This window comes from Eleginops maclovinus, chromosome 2 (genome assembly GCF_036324505.1).
Source record: "Eleginops maclovinus isolate JMC-PN-2008 ecotype Puerto Natales chromosome 2, JC_Emac_rtc_rv5, whole genome shotgun sequence".
Taxonomy (NCBI): Eukaryota; Metazoa; Chordata; class Actinopteri; order Perciformes; family Eleginopidae; genus Eleginops; species Eleginops maclovinus.
The window spans coordinates 15,824,450-15,850,422 of NC_086350.1; the positions used below are offsets into that span (position 1 = coordinate 15,824,450).

Sequence of the window (25,973 nt, forward strand, 5' to 3'; positions counted from 1 at the left end):
TGTATTTGTGGCCTCTCTTTGTCATATCCCTGTAGCCCTGAGCGTGGAGCTGCAGCCTCACTGCACAGGAGAGAAAGAGAGGGAGGGAGGAGAGAGAGAACGATTGATGGAAATAATGAGAGAGGGAGAGGCAGACAGACAAAAACAGAAAGAGAGAGAGACAGAGTGACAGCCTCGGCAGCAGAGGTTGGTGGCTCCCCTGGGGTGCAATGAGTGGGTGGAGGAGAGTGAGAGAAAAAGATGGAGGGAGAGTGATAGAGAGAGGGAGGGAGGGAGGGAGGGAGGCAGCCATGTGAGGAGCCATGTGAGTGGAAGGGAAAAAAAAAGTGGGCAGCGGCTGCAGGGTGAGGGATTGGAGAAAAGCAGAGTCTGCTCGGTCCATGAGGAGACAGGGCAGGGGGTGCGCTTACGTAACAGCCTGCAGTGCCTGAGCCAGCGTCACGTGCAACATCACGTTCTGCCTCCCTCCCTCCCTCCTTACTCTCACTCTTCTGTCCGTTTGCTGCCTTTCTCTTCCTCCTCTGCCCCCTCCATGCTTTGTCTCAGTCTTTCGCATTTTGTCTGCCCGCCCGAGTTATTTTCTTATCCCTCTCCCCTGCAGTCCACCTAGGCTCTGCTCTCTGTTTGCATGGGTCATGCCAGGAGAGCTGATCGGACAGCAGTTAGAAGAGCTGCAGCCTTTACTGCTGCACTGCACTTATTGGCTGCCAGATAAGGGCAGCCTCATAAATGTCCGGGCTCCTGTTTGCATTGAAGATGTTTTGGGTGACATTTTTGGGGGGGTAAACAATGGAAATGGAAGATTCAATTGAAACTTAAAATCATCACACGTGTACAGCACCGGAAAGTAAAATTTAGACTCTGCCTTTATCCCACACTAGTATAATGGGCAGTTGGCAACAAGCGCAATGGGCAGCAGTGTGGGGGTCCCTATCGAAGGGCATAATACCCTATGGGGACTCCCAGCAGACTTGTAGCAATAATACCATACTTATACTTTTCCATGGAAAAAATATGCATAACATACGGTTTTAGACTTGCAATTTGTGATTTAAGGATAAGCCTGTTGATATTCTATACATTTCTGTTCTTCAAATCCCATGAAAACGGAGTCAATAATGCAACCAACAGTCTCAATACTTTCAGACAACCCTATCCTGTCATTGATACCTAGCAGCAAGCACATGTGTTGCTAATGAAGAAAAACATCCTTGAAAATGGGGTCACAAATGTATAGTTTCAACCAAAAAAGTAAAATATTGTTCTTAAATCACCTGGGATCTGTAGTGTTTCAAATAGTTACTCAAACATGCATTTGTTAGGGATTATTTTCCACTGAGGATTTATACACATTTGATGCAGAGTATTTGGGCACCAGGATTGTGTATGCTGTCGGATTCAATAAAATGAATTGTCATGTGGATTAATTTGCCACTACTGTGCTCTAGTTTGTAAGGCGCTTACAATATAATAATAATAATAATAATAATATGATTGTAAAATACGGGAAAACTTGCCACCAGAGCTATTTGATATGATATATATGCTTTGAACAACATTGTCTTAAAATGCATGGACTCAGCATACAATAGAATAGATGTTGTCATCATAAAATATATATATATATATATATATGTATATGTGTATATATATAATATGTATATAAAGGCACAACTTTTGTCAAGATTTATTTCAAAACATGTCTATATTGTAGATCTTATTTTCTGTGAACACATGCACCCATGTAGGATGTAATGTGCTGCCAAGTGTGTGTGCATGTTAGCATGTCTTGTTCTCTGAGGATTAAAAAAAGCTAGTTATGTAATATAAACCACTCTCACACTCTTTCCTCCCTCTTTTTCACACTCATCCCTGTCATTCAGACGCTGTCTGTCTGTCTGTCTGTCTGTCTGTCTCTGTGTCTCTGTCTCTGTCCTTTTATATTCCTGTGTCGCTTTCTTTCTTGCCAAGTTTCACACCACCTGCTCAAGGCAAAGCAGATTTACAGATTACCACCCTCTTGATACTAAGCGCATCACACAGACACATGTAGACAGAAAGCCAAGCTCTCTCACACACGCACATACACTCCAAGGCGTGCATTGCCATGCCGGCTGTCCCTGTGTGAGCTCTTGCTGCAGGGTTTTCCCTGTCTGTCTGTGTACAAGGCTTAGGTCCATCCACATGCGGCAGGGTCAGGGTTTGACCTTTAGTTGGATTCCATGCTCTCACCTATGGCTAACACACAGCTTCCTCAGCTTGTTTGAGTCAGGAAATGCTGGACCTAAATGTGGGCAATATAAAAAAATAAAATAAAATAAATGATCTTGTCTATTTGAAAAGTCATGTATGTTTTACCACCTGTGTTAGGCTAAGAAGATATTTCCTTTTCTCCTTCCTGCTTCTTTCTTCTTTTCTCTGGCCCTTACTTCACTTAGTCCATCAGTCAGGTGTCTGTTAGCTGAGTGTTATGTTTTGGTTTCCATGGCAATGAGGGATTAGCAGATGTTGTTTGTCCGTCTGGTCTGTCTGTAACTGGGCACAGGAAGCCGGTGTACCCTGCATGGAAATGCCCTCAGAGCAGGAGCACGGTGCTTTCCGAACCCTTTAAGTACTATGCCACGGTGAAAAGAGCCATCCTGTGAAATTGCAAAAGGGCTTGACTTCAGGGCTTCATACATTTGGTATGAATGAGATTAGTTGTCATTGTGAACAGTGTTTCGACACAGTTCATAGCGTGTTATTTGAATCTGATGCACGCAAGTTTAGTCACTTGTGCAAATGGAGGCACATGACAGGAGACATGGTGAATTGCAATGTGTGTTTGGACTGATTGCTTATGGACAAAATAGTTGAAACACCTTAGAATAAAACGCAATAGGTCTGTGATTAGTGTCTACTTGTGACTATTGTTCTTCTTTCTACATTACATAAGTATTAACTACCAATTTATTAAGAACATTTCAGTCCTTTGTGTCCCTCTTTATGTTCCTTTATGTTGCCCGATTAACACACTTATGAAAATGGTGATCATATTTCTATTAAAGCTGTGAATCTGAATATGAATCACTTATGTGGACTATTTACTGCCTTTAAACTTGATGAAAAAGTCGTGGGATCACCAAGGTCAGAAATGAAATATTTCAGTCCTAGCCAAAGTGGAGGACGCACCAACAGACAGCAGATCAATGCCACCAGTATGGATGAAATCAAGCGAAACAGCAGAACTATTTTATTGAAAGGTGTTTCTCTTATTTTGTCCATCTAGTATACATGCTTAAGAAACATCAACCCTCGCCTGCACCTTACCAGCTAGCCTATCTGAAACATCACAGTCTTCCTAACAAACACAATCAGTGCCTAACAATGTTAGTGAATCACATGTAACACTTCCATAGTACACCTGCTGGCTGACAGAGGGATGAATGCTTGTTTACGCTGCAGGTCAGTATTTCCCTGAACCACTCTCACCAATTGCTCTCACATGTGAGCTTAATTAGTTTTTCCTGATCTGCTTGTTTGTTTGATGAAAACAATTTTATGTGCTGTGGAATTGCAGCATGAAAACATCATAAATGGCAGCATGTGATGCGTTAGAGCCACCACCGGCGAACATGTAATCATGTTTACATAAAATGGATTTAAAACGAGCAGTTCCAACTTGGAAATTGGGAAATTTGTTAGTTCCATCTGTTAGTGCTATTTATACTTTTAGGAGTCAAATTCTGCTGGAAAATGTTGAATCTTGGTAAGATGATTCTAGACTGACTGACATCTGTCTGCGTGAGACGTTTGTGTTAAAACCGAAAAGTCTCCCGCAAGTTGAAAAACTCACAATAAAATCACAGAAAAATAGAGTTGACCTTACATCACTGTCCGGAACGGCAGGTCCAGCCCTGCCTGTGTCTTCCCACATCTCTCTCTCTTTACTCTCTCACTTCATGTCCCCAAAGTGTCTGAACTAAAACAGCAGGATAATGTGACAGTATGTGTCTTGCTTTCCTGATTTTGTACTGTTCATAAAACAACTCCCTTGGTGAGAGAGCCTTGCAGAACCACAGTGATGTAGATATGTATTATATTACAGAATGTTCCCACTTCAAGCTTTTCAATTTCCCTGCAGTTCCAGGCTGTGGAGAAGCTCACTGAGTCCTTAGAGACATCTGAAGTCTTTGTTTGTTAGATAACATGCAAGGCATGCCTTTAAACTGTGCGTGATCAGATTTCAGTTTCAGTATCATGTGCTACTACAACCACAATAGACGGTAGAGTTTCAGTTTGAATCTCGGTTCTGAACAGAGTGTGTTGACTGCAGTTTCTGCTGGGACTAAATGTTGCTTCACATGGTGAAGTTGTTGGATATTACTCGACCCTCACTTGGCCTTTGAGGAAACACTGCTTCTACTTTTTCACAGTGATCAGAATTTCCCACTGTTTACAGAAGGCCTAGTATTCTCTCAGGTTTCTGTTGTTGGAGAAAGTAACCCTGATTGTTTGGGTAACATTCACATCCTCTGTGTCTTGAGCCTTGCTTTATTCAACCTTGTGTGACCCGAGCAGCTCAAGCCCCCGCCCCCACTGCCTGCCTGTCCCTGGCAGTGTCTGTCCTGGTTCATAGTTGGTTCTGCCTACCACTCCTCTGAGAGTTTTCAGACCACCTAAAGGAGCACAGGGCGGGCTTTGTCTTTTTTTCCTCCATGCATCTCTCCGAAGTCAGAGAGATCTGCAGACAGCAGAGCTGTGAGTGGGCCAGGGCAGGGAGGGAGGGGAGGAGAGGGGGTGCGAGCATGCTGGAGGTGGGGATCGGCAGCTCTTCCCTAGCGTGGACACCAGAGCCGCAGTGTGGCGTGCCGGTGCACATTTTAAAACGCCACGACTGTCTGCTCCTCGCTGGGTTTTGTTTGTTCCTTTCTTCCTCCCCCTCGCCCCCACTTCCTCTCCCTCCTCCTCTTATTTCTTTCAGTTCTTCTACCTCTATTTCTATCTCTCTTTCTTTCTCGTGGCTCTTACATCACCTGACTGGAGTTTTTTCCTCGTCAATGCAGCAGCAAGCAGATGAGTCAGGCTGGGCTGACTCTCCTTCACCGCCATCCTGCCTCCCCTCTCCTCTGCTCTCCTCTCCTCTCCTCTCTCTCTGCAGACCGAGCCAGTAGACTGCATCGCCCAGAAGGGAGGTGAACAAGAGTAAAAACCTGTCACCCCAACCCTTTTTAACTTCCCCCCACGGAGCGTTTCTTTCACTGGTGTTTGAGAGTGGCGCAAAACAATGACTTCTTCTGTAAGAAAAGAAAAGTGGAAAAGTCAAACGTGATTTAATCTGCAATCAGTCAAAGAGGGTTCATTGGGATGCACTGCCTTAAAGAGTGTAGTGCTGAGTTTGTGGTTGCACTGATCTTGTGTCTGTGCATTACTGTGTGGAAAGGAGAGAGGCTAGCTCAACGGATCCTCACCTTCAGTTCAAGAAGTGTGTCTGTGTTTGTGAGACGGCTCAGCCAGACAGTGCAGGCAGACAAGTGTCTCTGCTGACTGCAGATGAGATGGAGTGTTTACTGACACAGGGAGCATCAGCTGCACGTGCGCCTCCACATCTTCACTCCTCAGTGCACTTAGTTTAAGTCTTTTCAGATGGACTTACCCGGGTGTCCTTAGTGGCGAGGCTTTGAAGTGCCTCATTTGTCTCATCATGCAGTTTGTAGGGTAACTGAAAGTATTCAGTAGTGACCAGTATTTCCCTTTTGATAGTTCACTTTCAGTGTTAAGCAGAGACTTTTTCCTGTGCCTAATAACTGCTGTTTGCAATGCACTAGCAACAGCTGTAAACAACGCTTACCAAAGCATCTACACAAATGAGTCATATATAGCTGAATACCAATTAGCAATATGTGTCAGCTTTAATAGCGGGGGTGAAAATCACAATAGGAGAACTTACACATGGACAAAGAGGCCAGATAATCGCTGCCTGAATTTTTGGTGCAACACTGCAGGATTGTGTAATGTCAAGAAGAATCTTATGATTGTGTATGCCAAATACAGCAAAACAACATTAACTGAGCGGAACAAAGGATTGTCATCTTTTAATGAACCAAACACAAATTTCCTGATTAGTCAATAAATCCTTCAGTGGAAAATCTAATAATACGGCATTATTAAACAACAACTCGATTTGGATATTGTGAAGATGTTGAAGCGTTGCCTTTATTTAATTACGAAAAATAAAGTTAGGCAACAAATACTCACATTTAATGAGCTGGAGACAGAAGATAAAGACTAGTGTTTTTAATCGGTTAATACATTTAAAAAGAATTAATGCCTGTATCAACACCTCAGTATTTCCAGAGTTTAAGCTTCATCAAACTGTATTTCCTGCAAAGCTGGAATATTTTCCGGTGTTTCTGTTATTTTGTCCACCACCTGTATCTCAGGGGAAGGCAGATTGTCCTTCTAACATGTTTCCGTGGAAACCACAGGTAGCTGCTTACAGTCTATACACTCTTCAGCTCCACCCTTCAATTGATCTGTTTATCTACCTATTCATCCGTCCTTCCTCTCTGTTGATCAATAACGGCGCTGGTGAGGTGTCATCAAACAAGGACATTTTCCATTATAAGGTTGCCATAGAAACTGTTGCTGACCACCTTTAGTGTCCATACGTTCCTAATATGCCATCTATCGACCCCATGATGGCCTGCTTCGGTTGCACGATGAAAATAAGTGGTGACACAATGCCAGCATCCACCTGTCAATCACTCTTTGATTACACAACCAGCGTGGGGAGATTATCTCTATGAATCCTTTAATCTCGTTCCTGCTCATCTGCGTCAAATGTTATAAGAGATGCTCAGAGATGTTTGTGTAAGTACAAAACAAAACTCTTTATTAAATGTGTAGCTACAAAAACTGGTACTGGTTTAACAAAAACATCATCACACACAAATAAAAAACAGAATCGTGTGTGTCATATTTTTTCAATTAAATGTTTTTCATCCCTGTTCTTTGTCCACTCATTCAAAGCTATTCCCACACTTGAAGACATCCATATTGTCAAGGTTGTTTCTTATGAATTTGTATATGTTGTTTGCAAAAAGGTTGTAGTTTAGGTTGATTTCAAACCTTTCCACTATTGTCTCATGTTCAACACTAAAGAAAACATTGTTGCTGCCATCAGGTAATATTTCATAAATGCTCAATTAGAATCTAGTTTATCGACAACACTGCCATTGTCATGAAGCTTAACGAGAGCCTCAAATGTGTCCCATAAAGAAAGACATGCATCATGGGAAGACTGGGATCTTGTCCTGTTCATATAATGAATGCCATGCCGGGGAATACAACACATGTTCTCTTGGATGGAACATTTGTTAGCATGTCCTTCATTTCAATGTTATTTTTATAGTTTTTGTCTGACAAAATGCTCCTTTTTCATATGTGACTAAAATATGAATTTCATAGTTTGATAGCGGTTGACATGGATTTAACATCATGATTTTCTGTCTCCACAGGGAAACGATTTAAGAAAGATCCTCCTCACACGCTACTTTGGAAATCAAAAGCTTCTCTCGAAGTCAGAGCTCGGGAGTGGAAACAGCTCATCTGGCGGCTTTGTCAAGCCGTCATCTGGAGGTACTGAGAACCCCCAAAAAAACAACTCTGTGGAGGAAACAAAAGCAGCTAACATGACGGCTTCTTTGGGGAGTGCTGCTTGACAATTTTATTGCAGACTTTGAATCTGGTTAAGCAATTCCTAAAGCACCACATTAATATATATATATAGTGATATAAAGCACTTTTTACTAATAGAGGTATTGGCATTTTCGTTTTTCCAGCTAAAAATACTGTATACTATATTACCCCGACCGAAAATAATTAAATGAAAATATCAATATTTACAATGAAGCAGTTAACAGACATTATTTTTAGAACCAAGTGAATAAATGAATTTCCTAAACAAAACAACTACAAAAGGAGTAAGTAGTAAGAAATGGACATGTACAATTATTAATAAGTTGTATTAGTGAGTTATAAAGCTGGAAAACAAGAAGCTATTCATTATCTTTTATACTATCTGGACAATGTTTTAAAGCCTTTTTGTTCAAACTGCTGTGAAATATAGTACGATTAGGATTAAAAACTGTGCGTTTATTTCAGTTTGGAGCACATTTATGTTATGTTTTAAATTTTCTCTGCAGGAGGCTCTCCTATGCTGGACTCTGACAAACCGGGCAGCAGTGTGGTGGAAATCCAGTGTCTCCTGGACAACGTTGGAGCATCAGAGCTGGTGATTGACCTCATCGTCAACACAAAGAACGACCGAGTGTTTGAGGAGAGCATCCTGCTGGGCATTGCCCTTCTCCAGGGCGGAAACACACAGATACAAGTGGGCGACACAGACACTCAAATCCTTTTATTTCCGTCCACATTGATCATCTATCACCTTCAGATTCATGTTGACTAATAATCTGCCTCCCACCAGAACTCCTTCTATAACCAGCTGTTGAAGCAGAAGAAGTCTGAGAGGTTCTTTAAAGTTTTCTATGACCGCATGCGTTTGGCCCAGCAAGAGATCCGAGCTACCGTGTCCGTCAACATGTTTGAGGTCAACTACAGGAAAAGGGATGATGACAGTGACGTCAGCAGCATCAGGTTGAAAAAAGGTACAGTCGAGTATTGATGGATTTTGATCTTTGAATTATAACCAACACACCACATCCTCGAGTGATGTTAAAACACATTTGTCATCTTTGCTGTCTGGGACCTGGAGCTGTTTGAAACTGATGCACCTAGAGAAGAGCATTTAACAGTGACATACTGAATCAGTGGGGTCATACCTTAAGCACGGAAGCTTTTACATTGTAACGGTACTAGAAGGAGCAAAAAGCCACAAAAAAGGCTCAAATATAATTGGGAAAACCTTAGTGCTTTAATCTACAGTATGTGTGGTCCTCAAGTTCAGGTCGACTTTGAGTTTATACAATGGCAAAGGATAAATCCAGAATGATCTTTGTAGCTCTGCTGACCTCTGTGCAGACTGTTGTTTCTGCAGTCACATGTCATAGGCCATGTGACGCCCACATCACAAGCCTACCAAAAGGCCATTGTATCAAAATCAGTTACTTTGATTCTACATATCCTAACTAAATAACTTGTGTTTTAATGTGTCCAAGTGAAGCCTGCCATTGACCATTATCTGAAATTGCATCCTCTGCATCTTGCATGTATCAACTTTAATCTAAAAGTTACTGTATTGTCAAATCATGATTTTTTGTTTCAAATATCTCTTTGTACCGTCATGCTATGCTCTAGGTAGAGACTCAGGGATTCATATGAGGGAGGACATGCGTGGACAGCTGAAGGAGGCCTCCTCAGTGACTTCAAAGGCATTCTGTGCCTTCAGAAAGGAGCTGGATCCCGACCTGGAAGGCCTCGGCCAGAACAGTGACATGGTTGGGGCTGAAGAGGTTTTAGAAGAAACTCCAATGAGCCCAGCCATCACTATCATGAAACCAATCCTGCGTTACCTACAGCTGCTCTGTGAGAACCACAACACAGACCTGCAGGTACTGGCCCCTTTTACGATTCAGAGACCTTAAAGTTAAGCTTTTCTTAAATTGCATACTGATTTATTGTATTTATTCTCTGAATTCAGAACTTTCTGCGCAACCAGAATAACAAGACAAACTACAATCTGGTGTGTGAGACTCTTCAGTTCTTGGACTGTATTTGTGGAAGCACCACTGGAGGCCTCGGGCTGTTGGGCCTTTACATTAATGAGAGTAATGTGGACCTGGTTCGCCAAACCCTGGAAACCATCACAGAGTACTGCCAGGGACCCTGCCATGAAAACCAGGTAGATGGAGGGATGTTAATGTAGAGTCTTATTCAAAAATGTATATTTTACTTTTCAAATATCTGTATTCTCACATTGAATGATTCATTTATATTCTTCTGCCTAGCAATTTTACTTCTTTATTTTACATTTCTCCTTTATTTTTATGTTAATCACACCCATTTATTAAAAAATCAATACAAAATATTAAAACAATTTGTTTGGTGCAGTTTCACTATTGTAATGCAATCAGAAGAGTGTGTTTATAGACTGGCTCAGCCAATCATAACCAAGGACAGGAAATATGTCGTTATATTGATCTTGCCCTCTTCTTTTCTGTGAGTGTGTGTGTGGGTTTGTCAAGCACAGACACATGCTCTTTTTATTATACAACTCTTTTTTTCCAGAGTGGTATAGCCAAGCATGAATCCAATGGCATTGACATTATTATAGCGCTGATTGTCAACTCCATCAACCCCCTGGGGAAGCATCGGATGGACCTCGTGCTGGTGCTAAAGGTGAGTGCCTCGTGCCTCTGAGAGCCAGAGAGGCTGCTTGCAATAACGTACCGGCATTGACAGTCATTACTATTGCAATACTTACCTTTTGCTTTATAGCAGTAATTACCCATAGTGCTAGAGACTGGGAACAAGATAACATGGTTCAGAGAATAAATGGAATAATATTAATAAAAGTTTTGCATCTGCTTCAATGGTAGTGATGTTTCCATGATGTTTGTTGAAGAAACGTGTCTAGCTGTGAAACTGCTAAGGATTTCAATTGTACATCCCAATTAAAAAATGAGTTTTCAAATGTTTTGATTCTGCTGAAATTGCATCCATTGATCCCTGAATAGTTTGTAGATTGCAATTGATCAAAATATTAAATCTCATTGCCTTGTGTTTTAGAACAATGCCTCCAAACTCTTATTGGCTATCATGGAGAGCCGTCATGACAGCGAAAACGCAGAGAAGATTCTCTACAAGATGAGACCCACCGAACTGGTGAGTGTGCATTCGCTTACTTAGCTAGGACCCATGGAATACCTGTTTTCACCTAAATGTAGGTCGTAGTAACTTTTCATAACTCTTGTGCATCAGGTGGATGTCATGAAGGAGGCCTACGCTCAGGGCCTGGAGAGTGAGGAGGACGAGGACTGTGTTGGAGACCAGATCAAGCCCAGAGACGTCGGACACAATATTTACATCCTGGCCCACCAGGTAATGAAAATGCTTGAGCTGGTTTTTGTCCTAGGGATAGACAGTACTGCATTTCCTCTCTTTGTTAGTCTGACCTTCTGCCGACCTAATGGCGGTGAACAAAGTGCATAAACTGTACATTTTTGTGTGTCCACATGCATGCTTTGTATTTAAGTGTGTCTCCTGTGCTAAATGATGAAAGACTGCTCTTCTATGAACAAATTGCTCTGCCAGTTTTATCAAAATTAGCTTTCAGGATGTGACCCTGGGCCTGCAGACAGGGGGGCTGTAGGTGTTCAATGAAGCAGTTGTTAGTCACTGTATCATCCAACAAATGTGCTTCGCCACATTTGTATAGCGTTTCAGCAGTAAGGACATGAGGCAGAGGTGTTGTGTCATTGAAAGTAGTTGTGTGTGTGTATGTGTGGTATTTTCAGTTAAGGGCAGTCTGAGTCTATCAGGCTTTCACTTCTGTCTCTTTAGAGCCAATTGTCAAACAGGATATCTTTGTCAAACCTGTCAATTTATTTAATTATTTAATCTCCAAAACTTGAAAACACCCACACATATCCACCAGTGACACACAGACTTTGACATAACTTATCAAGTTTATTTTTTAAGATATGATCTGGGATTTGCTCCTCAGGCCTGCTGCAATTCATTGTAGGTGGTGTGTCGGATTAGACATGCATAATGAGTAAGTAATAAAGATTCAATCATAAACAGTAGTTCATAGAAATGCAGACTGTTGTACTCATTTATTTTTCCCAGGCAACCATGGGATTTACAGACAGACGATTGCAACAATTCTGCCAAAATGCCTCCTTTGGCAATTATATATTATTTACTGTACAGGAAAAAGTTATGGTTTGCCAATGCTCACACTTTTTTCTGCTGCTCCCAATTTGCCAAAAAAATCTGGTATTCCAGGTTTGAGCGTCCAATAATATTTAACAGAAGTATATACATAGAACTTGGATAAGTGGCAACTTGGATAAGATACACAATTGTCATCTTGTAAAGTCTGGGTGTTGAACAGTAATGTATATTAAATGTCCAGCTACTTTGACCAGAGCTCTTAATTCCTCCATTATTTGGCTTTTCTGCTCTTCGGTCTTCTTATTTTCTTGTCAAGATGTCATCATTGTTTTTACACTCCCATTTAATTGTCTGATGTGCCAGTTTTTAAAGCGTTTTTTCACATTATGGTTTTGTTGTGATTGATTATGGGAATCATGGGAAATGTTTGTATTGAGACCGTTCTTCCCCTTGAGACTGCTCTGTTAGTAAAAAAGGTAAATGAGAGCTTAATTTTGTTCCTAGCTGGCTCGACACAATAAGATCCTCCAGCAGAGCCTGAGGCCAGGGTCAGGGTTGGGTCTGGGGGCCGGAGCGGACCCCGACAATGAGAAAGACGACGCCCTCCTTTGCTATGCCAAACACACAGCTCAGATAGAGGTAAATCTCATCATGACTTAATTTATTTATACTCTGAATCTCGTTTTCCTTTTTCACTATTAAGAACATCTACCTTTAAACCCGTAATGAGAAGTGTTTGCTGGATATCCATTTGCCAGATTGTGCGTCTCGACCGCACCATGGAGCAACTTGTGTTTCCGGTCCCTGACATCTGTGAATACCTCACGGCGGAGTCCAAGATGCGTGTGTTCACCACCACGGAGAGAGACGACCAGGGCAGCAAGGTTAACGACTTCTTCCAGCAGTTCGACAACCTCTACAACGAGATGAGGTGGCAGAAGAAGATTCGCAGTAAGTTTTCACATTCAGAATCCGGCGCTTGCAAAATAATGATGGTGGGAGCAGAGCAGGCTGGTAAATCATGATTATCATCCGGAGTGTCTGGTTATTGTTGTTTCCAGAATAAATTGAAAGGCCTGCAGCAACTTTGTATGTTTGTGTGCTGAGTTTGTGTCCCTGTACTTATTAATGCTTCCTGTTCTGTCTGTGCAGAAAATAAGGCTTTGTTCTGGTTCTCAAGCCACATCTCTCTTTGGGGGAGCATCTCCTTTTACTTGGCCTGTCTGCTCAACATTGCTGTGGCCGTTTTCTACCCATTTGGTGATGATGGAGATGAGGGTGAGACTACATTAACATCTGTTTTATGAATGAGGAGATCATATTCATACAAACATTAGTGTGAATATCACTTACACTTTCAATAATAACGGTTTGATTATACATTATTATTTACAGTTCTTAATAGGGGTTTGTGTTGCACATGTCGATAAAGCATACTAACAATCAAACTATTTATTGGTAAAAGAAATATACCATAACATTTATTATTATTATTATTATTATTATTATTATTATTATTATTATTATTATTATTATTATTATTATTATTATTATTATTATCATTATTATTATTATTATTATTATTATTATTATCATTATTATTATTATTATTATCATTATTATTATTATCATTATTATTATTATCATTATTATTATTATTATTATTATTATTATTATTATTATTATTATTATTATTATTATTATTATTATTATTTTGTTTAATTTATGAATAAATGCAAAGGTCATACATGGAAACACATATACAGGACTGAAGATAACACTTTAAAAACCATGAACAAATATGAATTGATGAATTAATTTCAATAAACAAGATTTATTTTGAGTTAATTCAAGTGACAGGTGATAAAACTGTACACACGCTATTAGTTAAGGACCTAATTCGAAAGTGATGCCTGACTGAACGAGGACATCCCATTTTATACCTGACTCCTCTGTCCTAGGAGGAGAAGCTAGTGAGGGAAACGACATAGCCAAATAAGGTTTCAGGATGAACCGACTGTTTTGACTGGCTAGGACACTTGAATAGATCCAAGACATTGTTAGACTATAGTGACTAGGCTTCTCCAACTGTCTATGACTGGTCAAAGTATCTGCTTTGAAAAGTCCTATTGCTTTCAGGACTTCATTGCATTGTGTGATTGCATTTGAAAACGCCTCTTGGCTCTGTCACCTGAGGTCGTGAGTGTTTGAAGGCGCTAATCAGTCGCAGTACCAGTTTTTTTTCTTTCTTGTTCCCATGTTGAGGTGGGACATCTTAAACTTTAACCATCTTTATTGGTATTCACCTCATGTGATGCCTTGTTGTCGGTCTGCACAAATTCACCCTGAGGTTATATCAGTCAGGTTAACTGAAATGAACTGTGTGGGGGTGCAGAGCCTTCTTAAGAAACATATTATTATTTTTCACTGCTGTTGTTTATTTATTTACATGGGAATGTGCACACTTATCAACATCTCAGTTAACACATACATGACACAATGCCAGAGAATGCTATTCAGCTAATGTTCATACGTAGTGCCTGTGGAGGATATTCATATCAAAGGAGTTATCAATACAATTCTCCAGCCATCACCACATACCAACAGCAGACAATTCAGTACACTACATTCAATACAATAACAAACACAACATCGATAAAAGCAGGTCTGCTGTGCCACCTCTTAAGATATGGTAAAGGTTAAGTAAATAGTGCTTTCTTATTTCAAAATAAATACTTTTCAGGTAGTGGGTGGCCTTGACTGAGACAACTGTTTACCCAAACTTTGATTGTCTCTTTTGTACCGAAGCATTCCCCTCTAGTAGTTGCCCTTGTTTCCCTGATGAGTGATGTCCATATTATGAACTGACTCAGTGTGGGAGGTGCAAGCCCATGTAAAAGGAGAGGCAAACTATCAACATTGTACAATGTGGCACAAGCTATTGGCCTCTTGTTCAGGTGGTTTTAGTGACTTTTTGTAAAGGGCCTAATTGGTTACTCCCCCTTCCATGTCTTTATATGGCATTAATCTGCAGTATAGGTCAGGTGCATTCAGGTGTTGTTTAATATGTCACATTACCATCCATATCAGTCACGATCTGGGGCTTTTCAAGATAAAACACAGATGGTAGCAAAATGCGTTTTCTGTGTTTTAGTGTGCTCAAATGTTGTTTTTCTCTTATTTAAGTGTTTCGCTGAAAAAGCCTTTTTTAATCACTAAATATTCAGGACATTGCAGTTTCATAAAGGATCCTTAGCTTCAGTTCGAGGGTTTACAGTGCGAACTGAAAAAGCAGTTTTGAGTGATGAAGCTGAGCGTCCCTGCGGACCACTGTTTTGACATTTTAAAGTGTTGCCTCTCGTTCTGTTTTGCTAAGTTAAGCTCTTACCTCAGGTGAATAATTCATGAGAGAAATTCAACAATGTTTGAGAGCACTGATGTGTGCTACCTTCAATTCTGCCTTTTTCCTTCTGTCCAGGCACCTTGTCCCCCTTTTGGAATATCTCGCTGTGGGTGGCATTGGGGGTATTTACCTCATTACTAGCCTTTTTACCCAAGCCGCTGGGCATCCTGTTCTTCCTCGTCTCCCTCATTCTACGTGCCATCTACACTATGGGCCTCGCCCCTGCTCTGTTGTTGCTGGGTGCTGTCAATGTAAGCAGTGTTACTGGGGGAAATGTCCATGTATGTCATTCCACACATCAAAGCAAGCATCTTTATGCATGTTTTCTTCCCTTTCAGCTGTTCAACAAGTTGGTCTTTCTTGTAAGCTTTGTGGGAAACCAGGGGACATTCACCCGAGGCTACAAAGCAGTAGTTATGGACATGCTCTTCATCTACCATTTGGGCTATGCCATCATCTGCGTCCTGGGTCTCTTTGTGCACGAGTTCTTCTACAGCTTTTTGGTAAGAAATGTCTCAAAACCTTTCAGTTCCATTACAGTGTGAATGATTGATAAGCGTTGCACTTTAGATATAAACGGTTGCTAATGTTGATTTCCTTTCACAGTTGTTTGACCTGGTGATCAGAGAGGAGACGCTGCTCAACGTGATAAAGAGTGTGACGAGGAATGGTCGCTCTATTATTCTGACAGCTGTTCTGGCAATCTTCCTCGTCTACTTCTTCTCTATCATCGGCTTCCTTTTCCTCAAGGATGACTTCCGCATGGAAGTTGACCGTCTTCCTGCACCAGGTTAGAACTTCCTAACCTGTTAGAACACTCTAGGTGATTCTTAACTGTGCCACGCAGAGTAAAGGGAACAAACATCGTATCGTGAACAGTTTCTATATTTTACCTGACACCTGGTGGAGCTTAACTCTTGTCTTTGCAAAAAAAACCTCTAATATTCACTGCCCATATAGTTGCTATGTTCCTGATAAAGTCTTACAATTCCCCCTTGTGTCAGGTCCATACAGCGTCAAATGACTCCTAAATACTTTGAACATAAATAGACAGAATTACGAGTGCTCGTGACTTTATACTTATTTCTATTTTTGTATATTTTCTGTGATTTTGAGGCTGATCTCCTCCTGAATTTAACCTTAGTTAAACTGAACATGTCCCGAATCTACACTCTTTTACCATGCTCTCATAAACGTCTGTCTGTTGATCTTTTTCTGCCCCAGACGTCTCAATTACTCATGGTAAATCTGAGAAGTTAATAAGTTTCAAACCTCCTGCAAAATACAAGGTAAGCAGCAGTCTGGGCAGTCTAAACACGGTACATCCGACACTTTAACATTCACAATAACTTTAAGTTTTAGGTTTTCTTCCTTTTTTTAAATTAGATTTCTGTTAGAAATAATGTCGCTCTGAATACAATGACCACATAAAACGTGTTGGATATGTACGGTGTACTGTATATACACACCCAGGCACATGTTTTGAAAACACTGTGCAGAGCGTGGGTGTGTTAATGAGTTTGGGCACACTGCTCCAACGGTCATGTGCACATGTGCACCTGTTGCATAACCTGGTGGCCACGCCATCCTGTGTTTTGCTGAATAGAGTTCGGCAGACAAGGCAGAGCAGTGGTGGCTTATGTAACCAGCCTCGCTCACTCTTGTCTCTCTGTGAACTATGGGGTGAGCACAGGCACAAAAAGAGCTCTATCAAAGCCGAGAGCACCCTGTCCACACTGCTGCTGCATCGAGGCTGTGACATCAGTCGCTCTGCCCCCCCCTCTCTTCCTCTTCCTCTTGTCTCCCAGCCTTGCCCTCTGTCCTCCAGCCTGTCAGGAAAGAAAGCCCCTTTGCTGACACTGGCCCAGGTGTACAGTTCTCCGTCACACTCGAGCACAGCTCTTCTGCTGCTCGGGGCTTTACCGATGTGCAAATGATTTGTTCAGGTTTTTTCAGCAACACTTCGCCGCCCACCCAGCAGCTGCCGCCTCAGTTTACATAATGTCTGACTAAATCTTTCTTACTGATTTTTTACCGGAGCTAATGAAAATTAGCAGGAAGAAGTTTTAATGCCGGAGCACAATTTAATCATGTTTTCTCTTTTATAAGTAATCGTTATTCATTAATCAACTTCACATAATTTCCTCTTCTTTTGTATTTTTCTCTTTGAAAAGGAAAAGGGGATTTATTGAGTAACGATGAAGTTGCTGGCTCATGTGATGGCTGCCCCGTTTCAACACTTCAATCTGATCTTGGTAAGTTTTGTATAAATTATTATAATTTATTTGACTTCTTATAATAAACTGCTGAGTGGACATGTTCAAAGATTTTTTGGGGTTTCATCAAGGTGTGGGTGTGTATTTTACTCCCACAGTAATCAGTTCAACACACACACACACACACACACACACACACACACACACACACACACACACACACACACACACACACACACACACACACACACACACACACACAAACACAAACAGCGAGTGCACACAAAGAAACTTGATGAGGCAGAGGGGTGACTCACTCTCCTGTTTGTGTTCCTGCATCTACCTCGGTCACCTGTACTATGAGGCCGCACGTGATCTCGCATCTTCTACCCCCTCTGTCTTCACAGCAGTCAAACTCTTTTTCTACTTAGAATAAAAGTACATTTTATAAGAGATATGAATAACAGTTTACTGAGGTTAAAGTGTTCTACTGTTTTCTCACATTTGAGGAGTGGAGTGAGTTGAAGGTATCCACATGATCTTTAGTCACATCATTATCAGCTCTTCAACTCACAAGGTGTTTTATTATCAGTCAGTTATCAAAGTGTGATAATTTTCTGAAATAGGTCAGATTGTGTTTTCCTGAGCTTGAATGTTCGTGTTAAATATTTTATTCTTACTCAAATGTAGATATTAAGAAGCCAATAATGCACATTTCCCCCTTCTGTCCAGTTTTCAAGCATTTTGTCTCTCTTTATGTGTGTCTGGTTATAGACGATGGGACTGAGCGGGTGTGCGACACACTGCTCATGTGTATAATCACAGTTTTGAACCAGGGACTACGTAATGGAGGAGGCGTGGGAGACATCCTCAGGAGACCCTCCAAAGAGGTAAAAAGGCTTACAAATGAACATGAATGAAGTGTTTCTACTTATCACATTATCTTTTTTTATAATTTGAACTATACATACATTACTGCTGCAGTAGCTTCTGTTGAAGCTATTGACAGTTAAAATATGCCCTCACTCACTCCACTTTTAATTGCAACATACAGGAGCCTCTGTTTGCAGCCCGGGTGGTTTACGACCTTCTGTTCTTCTTCATCGTTATTATCATTGTTCTTAACCTCATCTTTGGTGTTATCATCGACACCTTCGCTGACTTGAGAAGTGAAAAACAGAGGAAGGAGGAGATCCTGAAAACCACCTGCTTCATATGTGGTGTGTACAGCTATGTGTTTCACCCAACACTGTATGCAAATGACAGTGAAATATGTTTGGAATACCTTGTGTAAAACAAAGCAAATCTCTTGCAGGGTTGGAGAGAGACAAATTTGATAACAAGACGGTGTCCTTTGAGGAGCACATTCAATCCGAACACAACATGTGGCACTACCTTTACTTCCTGGTTCTGGTGAAGGTGAAGGATCCGACCGAGTACACCGGCCCTGAGAGCTACGTGGCCCAGATGATAGGGGTCAGTCAACAAAACAAGCATGCAGCACACAAACAGGAAATTGTTACACAATACATGTTTTATTCCTCCTAAAAGTTTGATCCCACAAGCTGCTCGATCATTAGAGCAGTTTATTCTTTGTGTTTGCAAGTGTTAAAAGTAATATGCGACTGCACATTTTATCAAGATGACACACAAGTACATAAAACCAAACCAAAGTGATTTGTTTATTATTCCATGAACGTTTGGACAAACAAACACATTCTTTTCTCGCCCTAATTCATATTTTCTGGCGAGGCGCGGCAGACAGCATACAGATGTCTCAGAGTTAGAGTCTTAAAGTTTTGGAGCCTTGCTCCCTTTGCAGACTTGCACTGTGTGCTAGAAATGCGTGAGCCTGTACAGCAGACGAACGATCGAAAAATGAGACTGAGCCTCTAGCCTGTGCCAAGCATCCCAATTTATTCTCTTCCCCCCTGCCGCTGGAGAGAGATGGCTCTCTGTGCTCAGGTAGTCTTCGCTATGCTGAGCTCCTAACCTGCTGGGAGACAGTGTGGTTAAATAGTAATTAAACCCAGTCCTGCTCTATTATCATCAATGCACCAACTTGCTGCAGTGACACACAGACAAGAAGTTGAAGGATGTAAGGGTAACTAAAGGTGTTGCCGTTAGGTTAATGGATTCAAATGAAGCCTCAGAGCACAATGGCACATTTTGTGATTAACATTTGGCCATGATGGGCATAAGAATGGCGGCGTAATAATGAGCAATTTGCATTATAAACAGGTGACAGACATTGAATTAATATGCATCAGCAGGTCTTCCAACAGGTCGACTCTCTGATGCGAGGCCAAGGTATCACTGTGTGATGAGGTAATGAGTCAGCAAATTATATAAACACCTCCTAAAGTGCTGCAGAGCAGAAGCACACACTGAAAGAAACATGGGCTGAACCCACTTTTGTGTCCATTTTGGTACTTTATTTAATTGACAGTGAATTTTTAATGATTCTCATTAAGTGGTGAATTTATTTTGAAGCCTCCAAAAATCTTAAAATTCTTGTTTTTGTTTATTTGTTTATACAGGCTCTCAATTTGCAGTACATACGATATTTACAGTGATGGTTTCTGGTAAAACTTCACCTGATTGCAAGTTCATTTAAAAGCAAAGCAATCCTAAAGCTCAAATCTACAACACAACTCGCTGACAAAGAAAAACATTTTTTAAAGTAAAGACAACCAATCATCAGCATCCAACAAGGTTTATCCCAAAATTCAAATACATTTAATTAATACATACATGGAATACACTACAAGGAACATGAACAATACAATAAAGACTGAAGCAACCTCACCCGGCAGAAATGCAATGCAACATAAGCTATTCAAACATACTTCATCTAAATCTGGATATGCAGCAAAGTTTATGGACGTCAAGTAAGTAATAGGAATTACAAAAAGTACATGAAGCTGTTCAAAATATATTGATTCCATGTGCAAAGGCTGAATTCAGATTCTTAGTTAACTCACACACAGTGATTCTGGATGAAAGAGAGATTTGGTTCAATAGCAGAAGCTGTAATGTCAAAACTGTTGAACTAGAAAGTATAGGAGTCTGTGATGCTGCACCGTCTGCCCTCTCCAAGCCCAGCCAGAAGTTTTACTTTATGTTATGGTGGGGATAAGTGTGTGTGTGTGTGTGTGTGTGTGTTTGAGTGAAGTTAGCAGTTTAGGGCTCCACTTGTTAAGCTCCGTCTTTGTAGTAATCTCCTGCAACACTGCACGACAGTTTTGGGGCCGACTGCTCAACATGAAGCTACTGTCCTAATAAAAACTCTGCCCTCCCCTCTCCTTGATGGAAAAGAGCTGAAACCCGATGACCTCACACATACACACACACACACACACACACACACACACACACACACACTGACTGGAATAATGAGTGCATCTGGTAGGGTAGAATAGAGTGATGTGGTGCCAAGCAAAAGAGTAGGATCGCGTTACACTGAGTGTCTGTTCTGTTGGTGTGCTGTGCATGTGGATGGGAATTAGTGTGTGGGTGTTTGTGTGTAAAATTATGACGGGGACTACAGGCCTAGCAGGTACTGCAGCAGCACAGCGCTGTTACATAAGCCTTCTCAAGTGGCCTGCTAATAGCTCAGCCCTGCCTGGCACGTGCGCTCCTGTCCTTTTCCCTCTCCAACACACACAAACACACACACAGTCACTGTCACTGTCACGTGAGGAATCCTTCACTTACTTTACATGTTATCTCTAACAAAATAGCTACTATATGAATAGAAAAGGTACTTGTTTCTGTCAGAGGTCAGATTTTGCTTCATAAAATGTAGTAGGACTGTGGCTCTTTAGAAACTACTCAGTTGAAGAGCTTGTGTATGTGTCAGTGTGTGTCTGGTGACTGTGTTAAGTGATACTATCTGCAGACTTGTCTAGTAGACTCTCTGTGTCATTGCATCTCTTGACACTCTTCTGTATCTTTGAAGTTGTTCAGAGCTGTAAAGCTACGGTACATCATTCAACAGCTGAGTGATGAATGTGTGTTACTGTGGGCACAAACCAAAAACCAGGGAGCTTAAAGATTATATTTAATTAAAATCCAATATATTTTTTTGAAGGTAAAGGGAGGCTATAACAAGCAGTACATTGATACCAGAGCTAAAGATAATTAACAAAAAATACATCAATTCAAGTTTATTTACAAATAAGATGGTCTCACTACTCTCTAAGACTATCACAACTTCCTGTTAGAAGTAATCAATGTATGGAGTTTGAGATAAGCAACCTGGGACATAGATTATAATATTGTCATATCAAACTTTTAAAACACAACAAGTAGTGGGTAAGATAAATAGCAACTACAAAAGGAGCTTTGAACGTGACTTTGAATTTGTGTCGTCTGATGTTGTTCGGTGTGTTTACAGCACAGACCTTAGCTTTTGGTTGGCACTGTAGTACAGTAAATAGCAAGTACGTGGTGAAACACACCAGCGCTATGGCGATAGCAGAGTGAGAAGCACATGAATGTCTGTAAATCCATGCTCACTGAGGTGTTTAAATGGATCAGTGAAGCAACACTAAAGCCTTGAGTCATTCAGTCAGTGCAGCACACAGTGGACTACTGTACAGTCTAATGAGCAGCAACAAAACGTGAGCAGGGTAGATCCAATTCTGTACAGTCACTGCTTAACTTTATATCATTAAAGCAGAGATGATGCTTCAGCCGACATGAGTGACTTTAGTTCAAAAACGATATTGTATTCACCAATAATGATGTCTCTTAGGTCCCTTTTATTGAATCGTTCAGGTTACTTAATTCATCAGTTATGGACAACATGAAAAAACATGCATCATAATCCTGGGTTTTAGTGACAATCAATCTTTGCCTTTGAGTTAACACAGTCTTTGCTGTGAAAAAAGAAACTTTTATTTTAATTTTACTGCCCCCCCCCACCCCGATGCCTGAGGCCCGAATTAGCCTGAGATTCTCAGGCTGTTCTTATAGAATGACTCGATTCATACCGAGTTGCTCAGCAGTCATCCTTAATCAGTGTAACTGCTTAGCCTGTACACTGGAAAAAGTGATCGAGTGTTTAAAGTGTTGAAAATTACCAAAGGGTAGTAAAGACGTAAAATACCTCTTCTTCTTCAGAGCAGCATATACACATGTATGTACATCTGAACGTTTTCTCAGTTGGGTGATTACTGCAGAAGGGCCAATGTGGTATCTTCACTTTAAGATTTCATCATAACTCGACCCCACTGACCATCTGGCTTCGATCCAGTATGTTTGAAGTAACAACCAGTTTTAAACAGTTGCAAATGCAGTAGAAAACATACACAATTTATTAAAAAAGTGTAAGAAAGATTACGTAATATTAGTAGGTATAGGTAAATGGTAAGCCCCTTAGCAACAATTAAATGTGAATTTGTAAACAGTTTTCACCCCACCCTCCAGTCTTCGATTTTGAGCTGAATAGGCAAGGGAAGACAAGGCAAGGCTAGTTTATTTATATAGCATCTTTCAACACAAGGCAATTCAAAGTGCTTTACAAACATGAAAGACGTTAAGAGCAATAAAAAATAGTGCAGCATAAACACATTATAAAAGGGCATTTAAAAACAGTAATTTAAGAGCAAAGAGAATGAAATAAACACAACAGGTATAAAATACATGAATAAAAGTCACAGTGCAATATCAGATATATAACATCAGTTCAATTAAAAGCAGCGGTTTAGTTCTAAGTCTGGGGACAGAAAGTTGACCCGTTCCAGAAGACCTGAGAGTTCTGTATGGTTCATAATGTAGCAGGAGATCACAAATATATTTAGGGCTTAAACCATTCAATGCTTTATAAACCAGCAGCAGAACTTTGAAATCAATTCTCTGACAGACAGGAAGCCAGAGTAAAGACTTCAGAGCTGGAGTGATGTGATCCACTCTCTTAGTGTGAGTGAGGACTCGAGCCGCAGCGTTCTGAATCTGCAATGGATTTCTTAGTGAGACCTGTGAAGACACCGTTACAGTAGTCCAGTCTACTGAAGATAAAAGCATGGACAAGGTTTTTCTAGATCCTGCTGTGACATTAGTCCTTTAATCCTAGATAAAGATAGTATACATACTACGTGCTAGTGGAAAAGTTAAGTTTGAAATAAGATATGGTTTTGTTCCAAGTTTTCATCTACTGTAAACTTTTACAGTTGCTTTAAAGTGCATTTCTATTCCTATTGTGTGTTATACATGCCTTGCATATTATTGCCAAGAACAAAATGTTAATTTTGTTTTTACAATTTTCCAGATTATAAGAGTTTGTTAGTGGTAATGTTAAACTTATGTTCCTGATTCTGCTTATGAAATGGAACACCAGTCCCATGATATGTCACGTCTGTTAATGCTAAATTTGGCAATGTGTGATAAACATTAATTAAGGACAAAAAAAAAAATTACCCCACCACCCCACCTTCCTCTCTACCCTCAGAATCTCCTCATGTCTTCTTCTCATTCCCCAGCGTCTTACACACTGATCAGTGTTTCTTCCCCTGTAATCTATTCTTATATAAGAGTGGGTGGGAGAATACCTCACTCCTCCTACTGGGCTTAATGTGGTGCCAGTCAAATCCCATTCTCGGCACCTTTTTTAAGTCATTTTTATTAGAAGAGCTGGCAGAGAAATATTACATAAGATCAGCTGGTGGCAGTCTGTCTCTGTGAAACCTATCTCCCGTTCTAGAGCATGTGTGTTTTAAAACACACACACTCTTGCTCTCAGGCTGCTATGTACATACATATCCATGCAGATGCACGGCTACAGTACACACACCCACACATGTACAAACACAGACGCAGTTAAGTCTATTATATAATGCCATAGGTTTGTTTCCCTCACAGTGTTTTCATGGCATTGCTGCAGATGATTTTTTCTGTCCCCTGCCCTGATGGAAGTACAGAAAAACTGAAAGTCTCAGTTTTACATGATGGCATGAACACACACATATTAATAACACTATATTCCCAGTTGTTTCCTTGATAGACGGCAGTGACTCATTCCTGCATCATTAGTGTGCTTGGAGTGGGTGAGAATTGAAATGCCAGTAACTGCTCATTTAGTGACTGCTATCCCTAAGTAGACAGCAGTGCTGCTTAAAACACGTTACAACGTCAAGCACGAAACAGAGAGCAGCATCCATTCTGATGAAATGATTAATATTAAACCTCTACACCTGTCTCTAATTACCAATACCTCTCTGTTAACTCTCCTCCTGCACACTGTCCTCAGCTTTGTAATGCTCCCTGCACGTCAATGGAAATCCTCCTTGCCGTTGTCTGTGCCAACATGCTGTTGCCGCCGCCTCTCTGACCTCCTGAGTCAGCTTTAATTCAGCCCTTCTCTGCCTTTCACCTTTCTGCTGCTTCTCTCAAATCCCATCTCTCCCTCTTTCCCCCCAGGAGAAGAACTTGGAGTGGTTCCCCCGTATGAGAGCGATTTCTCTGGTGAGCAGCGAGGGAGACAACGAGCAGAATGAGATGCGCTCTCTGCAGGACAAACTGGACAGCACTGTCACTCTGGTGTCTCAGCTGTCTGGCCAGCTGGCTGAGCTAAAGGAACAGGTACAGTACCACTTCAGGCCAATTTTTCAAGCTGTGGGGGAAAAAGTCTTCCTGTTTCAATAAAAGGATTTCTCATAGTAACACAATGTTTTAACCTATGCTGTGAGATCCACATGCTACCTGACCTTGAGACTCCTTTTGCCCTATAACACTGCAGGGCAAGAGGTCACACTAAAGAGGCATGCAATGCATATCTTTATTTAGCTCAGTAGCCTAGATGGATAATATCAGACCCTCGATGCTCCTGAATGCAGCACGATAGGTGATTATCACGTCAGAGATCATCGCGACTGATTGTTGCCACTGAGCCTCTGGCTGCTTGGATGACTAGCTCTGCTGCGGCAGTGTGACTGATCACTCTCATCACCTGCCTCCCCTGCATGTGATTGCAGTCACAGGCCTGCGCTTGTTCCTCTCCTTCCAGATGTGTGAAAACAGCTCCTACTGGGGAAGGATCACACTCCAATAAACAAAAAAACAACCTCTGTTGGCCTCAGCAGGCAGCTCAGTCAGTAACACCTCCCTGCTGCCTGGGATCCTCGGGTTGCTACTGTAACAACTAAGTTTGTGTGCAGATGAAGTGCCCTTGAGCAAGACACTGACACCTTATCTTTAAATCTGTAGCTTCTGCAGCCCATTTATTATTCCAACCTAGCTTTAGCGGTGTTTACTGACTAATATGTAGTCATGGGTTTAGCAAGGATGGCACACCCTTTTTGGTCAACAGAGGTTTTCAGAGGTGAGAGAGAGTATGCAGGCCAAACCGCAGCTCTGCAGTCACAAGGTCTCACACCAGCTCAACTCACACTGTTTCTGACTGGGTGGAAAGTGCTCCTGCAGCTCCTCCCTTATTACAACCTCTGCTGACCTCGGGTCTTTACACTCTCACAGCTCAGATTGTGCTGCTATTTGTTTGTGTGGGTTTAAGG

At 41.1% G+C, this 25,973-nt stretch overlaps 1 protein-coding gene across 2 annotated transcripts in view; it reads left to right on the forward strand.

Annotated features, from left to right (window-relative positions):
• Nucleotides 1-25,973, forward strand: part of itpr2 (inositol 1,4,5-trisphosphate receptor, type 2) — a 53,077-nt gene that overhangs the window by 25,068 nt on the left and 2,036 nt on the right. For both annotated transcript variants that reach the window (XM_063901443.1, XM_063901453.1), the window contains exons 38-56: nt 7,500-7,620; nt 8,187-8,374; nt 8,471-8,651; nt 9,301-9,554; nt 9,644-9,844; nt 10,231-10,341; nt 10,732-10,827; nt 10,924-11,043; nt 12,346-12,480; nt 12,600-12,792; nt 12,994-13,119; nt 15,320-15,495; nt 15,583-15,747; nt 15,851-16,034; nt 17,419-17,499; nt 18,235-18,350; nt 18,515-18,680; nt 18,776-18,936; nt 24,883-25,044. In XM_063901443.1, coding sequence (XP_063757513.1) covers nt 7,500-7,620; nt 8,187-8,374; nt 8,471-8,651; nt 9,301-9,554; nt 9,644-9,844; nt 10,231-10,341; nt 10,732-10,827; nt 10,924-11,043; nt 12,346-12,480; nt 12,600-12,792; nt 12,994-13,119; nt 15,320-15,495; nt 15,583-15,747; nt 15,851-16,034; nt 17,419-17,499; nt 18,235-18,350; nt 18,515-18,680; nt 18,776-18,936; nt 24,883-25,044 — 2,937 coding nt within the window. The remainder of the gene's footprint in view (nt 1-7,499; nt 7,621-8,186; nt 8,375-8,470; nt 8,652-9,300; nt 9,555-9,643; nt 9,845-10,230; nt 10,342-10,731; nt 10,828-10,923; nt 11,044-12,345; nt 12,481-12,599; nt 12,793-12,993; nt 13,120-15,319; nt 15,496-15,582; nt 15,748-15,850; nt 16,035-17,418; nt 17,500-18,234; nt 18,351-18,514; nt 18,681-18,775; nt 18,937-24,882; nt 25,045-25,973) is intronic.